This window comes from Papilio polytes, unplaced genomic scaffold (assembly GCF_000836215.1).
Source record: "Papilio polytes unplaced genomic scaffold, Ppol_1.0 DF823923.1, whole genome shotgun sequence".
Taxonomy (NCBI): Eukaryota; Metazoa; Arthropoda; class Insecta; order Lepidoptera; family Papilionidae; genus Papilio; species Papilio polytes.
Window position 1 is genome coordinate 2,867,828 of NW_013525281.1, and position 9,914 is coordinate 2,877,741.

General features: G+C 38.2%; 1 protein-coding gene across 1 annotated transcript in view; it reads right to left on the bottom strand.

Moving 5' to 3' along the window:
• LOC106102089 (dystroglycan) overlaps positions 1-9,914 on the bottom strand; it is a 51,842-nt gene that overhangs the window by 6,920 nt on the left and 35,008 nt on the right. The window contains exons 6-16 of the mRNA XM_013281498.1: positions 9,893-9,910; positions 7,940-8,059; positions 7,041-7,205; positions 6,295-6,420; positions 4,554-4,730; positions 3,919-4,068; positions 3,008-3,334; positions 2,287-2,429; positions 1,577-1,717; positions 1,009-1,360; positions 3-77 (exon numbers count right to left, since the gene is read on the bottom strand). Coding sequence (XP_013136952.1) covers positions 3-77; positions 1,009-1,360; positions 1,577-1,717; positions 2,287-2,429; positions 3,008-3,334; positions 3,919-4,068; positions 4,554-4,730; positions 6,295-6,420; positions 7,041-7,205; positions 7,940-8,059; positions 9,893-9,910 — 1,794 coding nt within the window. The remainder of the gene's footprint in view (positions 1-2; positions 78-1,008; positions 1,361-1,576; positions 1,718-2,286; positions 2,430-3,007; positions 3,335-3,918; positions 4,069-4,553; positions 4,731-6,294; positions 6,421-7,040; positions 7,206-7,939; positions 8,060-9,892; positions 9,911-9,914) is intronic.

The following is a 9,914-nucleotide window of genomic DNA, read 5'->3' on the forward strand; positions in this document are numbered from 1 at the left end:
ACCGCGCCCAGCTCCGGCGACATCGCGCGCGTCAGCGCCAACGACGGCGCCCCAGGCTCCGTATCAGATTCCATTATCTTTAACATTTTATATTATAACGATAAGATACGAAATGTCTATATTAGAGGAAGTTTGAGAGTAGCCCCAGTGGTAGAGAAGGCAAAGAGTAAAAGGTTAGCATAATATAGGTATGTTATGAGAAGGGATGAACCGCATGTAACAAGAAGGACGTTATTTATGACTGTGGGGGGTACACTGGACAGAGATGGATGGATTGCGTGAAAGGTGACATAATGAGATGACGTATGATAGAGTTATGTGGAGTAAAAAACTGTTGCGCTACCGTATGGGAATAGGATAACAAGGGAGACGATGATGATGATGAAGAAGATGGCAAACGAGCAAGCGGCCAAACCCATCAGGTAATCTTTACAAAACAAAATCCAAACAGTCATCTTTACAAGTAGGGCGGAAAAAAATAATATCATAATTGATTTGTTAGGAACCAGTCAGGCTAAAAAAGGCGATTCCGCAGTCACATGAAAATATAGTATGTTCGGAAAAGTTTAAATATATGACTACAATTATATTCTCTCAAACCATAAACATAAAATTTTATTATGATTTATATTAGTTTCTAGTATTTTAAAGGTAGGATATTGCTGCGGCACAATTAACTACTATTACATTATGGGAAATGGCCTTTTACGGTAGTCAGTAACAGTCTTCCATCTAGCGCAGACCTTGACCACTTGTCTCTTCTCTCACACTTTCCATACATTTATACATAATTCCGCAAATATGCTAAAAGCCTCTGAGTGTAGATTTAGTATGATAAAACACTAAGGGATACATGGGATATACCAGCCGATCTAAGCTACATCTAAGTGAGGAGCAGTTACCATTAATAATTTTTTTTTTTTTTTTTATAAGGGACTCTTACTCCTCTTAGTTACACTCACATTAAGACAGTTTAACAAAGATTAAATGTCTCTAAGTATGCATTACCTTCATGAGCCTATTAATATCGTCCATGGGACACGAAGGGTCTTTAGGCAAAGTGTCATTGGTCCAGACGTATTCGCAGAGGTCTCCGGTGACGGTGGCATTGAGGACCGTCAGATGGTCCATGTCGGTATCCCTGAAGAGGTTGACGATACCCTCGAGGGCTCGTATCTGCCAGTCGATGGTGTTGGTGTACTGCTTCAGCAGTTTGAACTGCATGATGAACTGGTGGTTGATGGTCCGGCCGCCTTTGTGTTGCTGCACCGTGATGTCGAGCGGACCTCGCGCCACCAGCCCCTCGCTGTCTTGAGCCTCGACTCTGAAGTTCCATCTGGATACGTGAGATTCTAGAGGTCTGGAAGAAAAGAATGAATCATAGATCAATACAAAATAGGTATAAACATTCATCTCTGATTATTTTATAACTATTTATATGGCGAATTGAAAGGAATCGTAATAAAAAACGTGAAATGAAACGAATTTAAAATGCTGTAAAAACACTACGGTTTGCCAAATCGTTTTGAATCTGGTTCGGTGCCGCTAAATGTCATAAAGTTTGTTGTTTACTTACAATCCGTACACCTCCCTCTTGGCGGGTATGAACTGTATCCAGGAGGAGGGCGGCAGAGGCACGTTGTCCGCGTCGTACATCGTGAAGGTCAGGTTGCTGCCCTCCTCCGGGTCCGAGAACAGGTCCGCGGGGATTATGTATCTGAAATTAACAGAACTTGAATATCAGGAAAAATGTACACCAGAATTTAGTAATATACCTGATATGACAAAATTTACGTGTTTAAAATGTAAAAAAAAAAAAAACATTTTCTGTATGTATGATAAGCGTATATTGGAATTGCCAAAATTCAAATACTTAAATGTCAACATTGATTCTTGCTATTGGATGTCAGCTTTTGTTCTTTTCTTGCATGATACTTTTTCAATTTATTCACATTTTAAATTTTAATTGTAAGAAAATAAATAGCCTATAGCGTGTCGTAAGTATAAGGCTTATTATTATTAAAAAAAAATATTGTGATTGCTGACAGTTTTCATTTATTAAATACGTTCTTATGTGTGCGATATTGTATGTTTCTTTTGCTGACAACACTTGTAGAACTTGCCTAACGGCTCGGTTGTTAAGAAAATAAATAATGGGAAAATGTGAAGTTATTAAAGAAGTTGGTCATCTAATTATAGGTGATCTCTCCACTCGACCGATATTTTAGAATGTGCTCTAGAGTACTGGAAGGTTGGGAGCCCCTGGTATATAGTACAGATATGTACCTGAAGGCCTTGCCGGCGGTGATGGCGAGCTTCTTCATGTGATACCGCAGCGAGGGCGGCTGGTTGGGCGGCATGGGGAACGTCACCGTCTCCGTCGTGCGCCCCACTATGGTGCTGCTGCGCTCCGACGACAGCGGCACCTCCTGCACCCGTCATACAAACACTTCATACACTGTGCTTTATTTGAAACAACATTTATGCATCTATTAAAGCTAATGATTTAAAAAACTTTTAAAAATCTAGTTTAAATTATGTTCTGCTAACTGTAGAAAAAGCCATAGTCGTTAGGTATATACAAAAATGACATTATATCTAGTAAATCTTTATACAAGAAATAAGATATTTTTACAGTTCCCGAAAATTGCACCTTAGCCCTTCTAAAACACGCATTCATAAATTACATTTCAATATGTACAATGTACAATATCACAAGTCAAATTCAAGACCGCAAGAATAAAGGTTCAAATTCTAGCTGGAATATTTCAAATTCGTGATGGTATTGTAGTATCATATTTTAAAACCAATATTTTTAGCTATTAATTACTGACAAATTTATTAGAAAGGTTAGATTATGATATGAAATTATCACCCCATGGATAAAACAAACAAACCTAACTAAATGATGGTGACACACGCTGTGTTTTTAGTATTTGCAAACTTACTTACAAAAGACTCTTCATATAAAAATTAAGGAAGCATATTTTGTGTTCAAATTGTTAACCTGTTTTGTAACCTCCTGTAGAGTGGTTTCTGGAACGGGCGTGGTTGTGGGCGGGGTTGAGATAATGAGGGGCGTGGTCGTTGGCGGTGTGGTGGGCGGCGGGGCGGTGGTGGTCGGCGCGGGCGTCGTAGTCGTTGTGGTTGTGGTCGTTGTCGTCGTGGTCGTGGTGGAAGTTGTGGTGGACTGCGTGGTGGAGACAGTCGGCGTGGTCTCTGTGGTCGCGGCGTCGGTGGGCGAGGGCGAAGGTGACGTCACCGCGGTGGGCATGGTCGGCTGCTCCGAGGACGCCGGCGGCAGTTCGTTGGACGCTCGTATTATTACAGTTTGCTGAAAGTGCCATGCGGACGCTCACACAACGTGACGTGAACGATCATACGTCAAGACAACTCATTTTGATACTTATCGAATTTTATTTTTATCTCTACTAATTTTATAAAAAGGAAAGATTTGTATTTTTGGATTTTTGTATGTATTGAAATAAATTGAAAACTACTGGGCCGATTTCAAAAATTCTTTCATCGTTAAAAAGCTATGGAATTAACGAGTAACATTTTATTAATTCCACGCGGACGAAGTCTTACTACATGTTTCGATCAATATTAAGAATCAGATAATTCATGTGAAATTGGATAGATTTTTTTTTTTATAATAGCAATCATGCATTAATTAGATCTTCCTTCATGTTTATACTCTGATACAATTAAAACAACCCAACATTTCTAGTTGAAAAAGGTCTATGAGGTTTATAAATTACAGTTGTCTTTACGTACATCGTATAAGTTAGATAATGTATTTACAAATTACAATGCGTGACATTAGGTAGGTGACTACACTACCCCGGTCCTTGCACACAAGACATATGTTAGTGTTGTACATACAAACGTGAAGGTGTGACAAATTGAAATACTTACCATTTCTGGTTCTGAGGTAGTCGGAACATCTTCCGGGGATATGATGACTGGCGAGTGAAGGAACTTACGAGCTTCCTCAATACCTAAATCAATTCTATTTGATTCGCTTGATTCCGATACCGCCTCAGTATATGGTGTGATTTTCACTACCTGAATAAAGGAAACAATACTTTTTATATGTGTTGACAAATTAGTAAATACTAAATGGCATGCTTATGTAAATGTCTATAACATCTAGCAGTCTTCGTGCTGTAATACAAAAATGTGGATCTCTGATGAAATTATTATTTATTTTTCTCTAAACATTCATGCTTTTATCTATTCTAATACAAACAATGATCATAATGATTAGGTTTAAAACACACACTTACTCTACGATTAAAATAGATATGAAATCAAAACATATTATAGTAAATAATAAATAACACTTAAATTAAAAATAATAGTTGAGATATACACGTAATTATTGTAAATTTAAATATTTGATGCCCTGAAGCGATACGTCGTAGAAGACATAAGAAGAAAGAGAGAGTGAAATCAAAAGGAAGAGAGACAAAGAGAGAGAATGTTAAAAACAAACGACAACAACCATGCAACAATCATTGAACACAAAGCAGGAGCGGGTTACGACAAACCTCTGTTGTGTACGTATTAGTAGAGACGGGCTCGGGTGTGGTTTCCTCTGTGGCGGCTGCAGTGGGGGTTTCGGTTGTGGTTTGGGGGGTCGGTTGCGGGAGGGGTTGTGGTTCGGGTTCGGGTTCGGGTTGTAGCGGGGGTGGTTCCCGCGGCGCGTGTTCGGTGGCGGGCTCGGTCTGAAAGATGTGTGTGGTGGTGTGTGGCGCGCGCCAGCTGTCGCCGTGGTGGTGGCGGTGCGCGTGCGCCGGGGGCTGCGCCGCGACACACACTGCGTTAGTACTGCACCCCGCAACACGTACCTCATCTACCTCGCGCTATGTCTGTGGTTATTGCTGCATCGGGTAACTATGGACATGCCTTTAGAGAATTAAAGTTCCAAGCAAGTCTTGCTTTCTGTTCCCTTGATATAGTCAAGATTTTTAGTTGAGCTTTGACTAATGTTCTATTCCATACAGATATATTTGACATTTGATCATATTTGTAGATCAGTTTGATTTGTAAGAAATCATATGATTTACAAAAAATTATAAAAGTAAAATCAGAATCAACCAAACGATGATTTGTATTTGGCAACCATTAAAAATATTTAAATTTGTCATATTTCGAATCAAATGAAAAAAAAAAAATTAAAACCATAGTCAATAATGTATAAAAGGCATATCCTTTGTAAACCGATGTTAACCAGATCGCGCACAAACATTGGATTTGTTAGTTACAACAGTGCAAGTTAAAAGCCCTTTAAGCGAATTCCGTGAAATAACCACACACAAAGCTTGTCTTTTATATGTATTATAATATAAATGTAGTCGAAATAGATAGATGTAAGAGTTGTATGATATGAGTGTAAATAATTGATACAGTTGGAGAGTAAGGGTGTAAGGTTAGAAATTAAATCTGGATATTGCAACCACATATAAATAAACCCTCACACAGGACACAGTGTTGGAAAAAATCATTCAACATGCCGTGGTCGTTATGGTGCGTGTCCATTCCATTACTCATCAAAGGGACGCACGATTTTTACTACTTTATAGTTACCTATTTAATTTATTATTTATAATTCAATTATACTATCGTGCATCCCTATATTCAATGTATATTCATTGGAAACCATTTTTATACTAAAAATCTAGGAACAATTAAGATCCAAGTTTATCTACATTCATGATATTTGAAAATTGCGGCTAATTGTGGATGAATATATGTATATGATATGACATTCCAATGAATAAATGAAATGACGGAATGGTGTAACATAAATGAGAGGATGACAAAAAAAACAATGACACGATTACCTACGTCTATATCATTGCTTTAAAATGATTTATCATATAAACTATTCATCTAAATCTCTAGATATTGTGAGCAGACATTGTTTTATTCTTATGCATCAACCAAATCCTTACTTTTGGTAACGAATCAGTAACTAGAAATTAAGATAAAATTTTTAATGTTGGCAACACTTCATATAACTATACAACAGACCATAGACAATTGACAATTTACAAATGTCACACGTCGGTTCTGACAGCGAATAGATATGACCATAGATATCTATATTCATATTATTAATATGAAATACGAAACATTTGTATTATTGTATGCATTGAAATAACTCAAAACCCACTGGGCAGATTTCAAAAAATCTTTCACCATTTAGAAGCTATGTTATCAGTGAGAAACAACGAATAAACGAAGGCGCGAGTAACAGTTAGTAGACAATAAAGAAGTGTCACTCACCGGCTCCGAGAGCGAGTCGATGGGGAAGTCCTCGTCGTCATCATCATCGTCGTAGTCCCCGCTGTAGTCTGCGCCGTCCTCCTCGCCGTCGTACGTGTCGTACGCTCCCGACCCGTCTATAGCTGACTGCAGGCAAACATTGTACATTGGTTTAGTCAAACATTACATTGGTCAATATCATCATCATTATGTCATAGGCGTGGTTGACTAGGCCATAGTCAACCAAGCTGGTTGGTGACTTCACACATATCTTCGAATTTCTTTGTGAACATGTGCAGGTTGCATCACGATGTTTTCGTGATCGTATTGGTCGCTTGTTATAAGCAAATAACCCTTTTATTGCTATCAAAAAATTACAGTATCAAAGCATATATGAACATTTTTAGCGATGATCTCAAACGTAACCGATATGAAACAGAAATAGCTTGCAAATGGGCTGATTATACAAAAGTAGGATTTGAATAAATTTACTTAAATGTTACTGATACCCGTAACTTAGAGGACCAAGCAGAGATTTTAGACTGCCATTTGTCGTGGACACTCCGAAAACTTCTCTTGCACCTTTCCACTTTAATCACAAACTAGTTTGTTACAGGACCTCTTAACATTGCCTGCATTAGTCGCCAAATCGATCGGATTTGTTAACGTTTTTATACGCGAGTAAGGATTTTAGAATATCTTTTTCACGTGTATGTTTGAATTAGTGACAGAGCTGAAGACATAGTTTGGTTTAAATAGACAGTGACCTGTCTCTTGGGGCGCAGCAGCGGCGCGGCGGGGCGCAGCGCCAGCAGCCGCCAGCCCAGCAGCGGCAGGCGCAGCAGCTGCGCCAGCGAGCCGTCGCGCGCCTGCTCGCGCAGCCCGCCCACCAGCACCTTGTGCCGCGCCCACAGCCTGTCGCCGCACCCCACCTGCAACACAAACCACACGTATTCAAATCTAAAACGTACATATCTTTATATGTAAAAGAAAGTCGTGTTACACTATTTATAACTCAAGAACGGCTTTACCCATACGGCTGAAAATTGGCGAGGAGGTAGCTTAGAGCCAGGAGACGAACATAGGATACTTTTTATTCCGTTTATGGATGGATGCTTCTGACTGTCTATGAATTTGGGACAAATGTAGAGGATAGTCCAGAAGAACACATAGGTTATTCACTTTTGTTCTTTATTAATTCCTGAAAGGTAGTATGTCATAACTAACTAACGTGCGGTTTCATCCGTATAAAATTATAAAAACTTTATTTCATTGTTTACATTTGTAAAATTTTCAATTGAAAAGTCAACATTCAAATAATAATAAACATTTGACATTGGATAACAAGTATCGTTACCATGGCAACCTTGCTGCCTTAATTTTGTCAGCGTGTAGTTTTTGTCCCTTTCCCGCCTGACGATGTTTTACAATTAATTCACCCTCTAAATTTTATTGCTTGAAAATGTACAGCTCAAAGCGTGTCGTAAGTGTAGGGCTATTTATTAAAAAAAAAGTATTAGTACAGAAGTATAGATATGGACTTCTAGATCCAGCTGGAAGTATTGCTCTAATGGTATTGCAGTTTTTGAAGTCCCCAGTACCTAATAAGGATGTCGCTAACCTATTCAAGATTCCTTGTTTCCATGGTGACCGTGTAGTGACTTACATTGAGATAGATGGCGGTGGCGGCGTCGCTGCGCTTGCGCTGCGTCGTGCCCGCGCCGCTCATCAGCACCGACTGGCCTCGAACTGATTCCGCTTTGTACGGCTCCATTGAAAATTCGTCCTGAAACCGAACATTCATAAAATAAAAAAATATACCAGAACTCTTGTCTACTTAGACAGATAACCGCTCAGTAGCGTAAAAAGGTTCTTGAGAGACCAAACTGAGACCAGTACTATTATTTCAGATAACATTAGCTATTAGCTTAGCTCTGTTTCCATACGAAAGTATAAGCTTTCGCTTTCTACTTAATGGAGCTTAAATTATGCATCCGTATATGCACGTAAATTCCACATTCCAGACTACCTAACAAAGCTTGTAAACACATTTCACCCTGAGAGACCTAACACTACCCTCGCTTTTGACTTGATTAAGCTTTTAATCCGAGCGAAGCGTGAAATAAGATACGAGAGGGGAATAATCCTAGTGCTCCGTCTACAAAAGGGTTGATGTTTGAAAGGTAAGCATGTTGACTTATTCACATTGGTTAAACAGTTCTGTTTCTTAATAAACTTTCAAGACTTCATGCCAATAATATATTTAAGAGCGAAATTAACTTGTAGCAAAAAACGTGTCAAAGGAAGCAAGGAAAGGTAAACCTTTCCCTTAATTTTCAAAATGTTTAATAAATGGTTTAGTTTTACTTTTTATTAAAATTCAAGTTTGTCACTTAGAAGTTAGACACAGAGCGATGTCTTAAACTCCATACGTAAAACATCAGACTTGTAACCTATATAATGTCACCTATAAATCTTATTTATATTATTTTGGCTTCACAAACGTAATTTAATAAGAACACTTGCTATTAAAACGTTCGTTGGAAAAATGTAAATGACTAGTACTCAAGCAACTTGATTAACTTTTACTTGGAAAACGATGTGATGTTAACCTGCGTGTTTTATTGCAGAGCTCAGATCGTATCGATAAAACTTTCGAGCTCGCAATAAAATGGAGTAAACACGTAAAAACCTCGGCCTGACAAAGTGATATGTATAGTACGATTGAGTTGGCACGTCTGGTTGAAGAGTGCGCTTATTTAAGACGTGCCAACTCGAGCGCCGGGTATACTCAAACTTCTGAATTAAAGAAAGTCATGACTCACAATGCGTTAAGCATTTAAATGACATATTAATGTTTAAAAATGTAAATTATTAATCTTGAAATGTTTTAAATCATTGTTAAAGTAAAAATACTACACGTTTTGTTAGTTTAAATCATTTTGTCATATTACAAGGTGTTTGTTTGCCTCAATGTACTACAAAACTTCGCTAATATTACAGTCTAAGATCTGCAAATGGAAACAAGGTGCCAATTGAATTAAACAACCGTCACATTGTAACATAAATGTAGACGTCATTTGGTATAATCCGTTCAGAGCCCACGCTCTGGTTGGCCGGCCTACTTAACGGTTTCTCTGCCGCCAGTTAATTCACTTAATACTATCATATCTGTTATATTGTCGCTAAAGAATTTCTTATCGTTTTTTAATTATTTTGACTAATAATTTGTGATTCTGAACGATATAGATTTCATCATCATATTTCTCCTTATCCTACTCCCGTAGGGTCAGCATAACAAGTTTTTGTCCTCCATATAACGCTCATCTCAGTCATCACTCCCTTTTTGATCATGTCACCTTTGACGCAATCCATCCATCTCTTCCTAGGTCTACCTCTACCGGTGTACCCTTCCACATTCATAACTAAAAAATATTACGAAAACAAAAAATATATATATCTATCAATTTGGATGCCAGATTTTCTTATTATTTTTCCGTCATTACTATACCGATCTGACATTAAATGATTTTTTCGAGATGTTAGGAAAAATCACGCATTTAAGCGTACCGGGTTCTGGATTATAACAGAACTACAAAGTTTAAAAAAAAGTTATTACCCCATCAAGTGCCATAAATGTA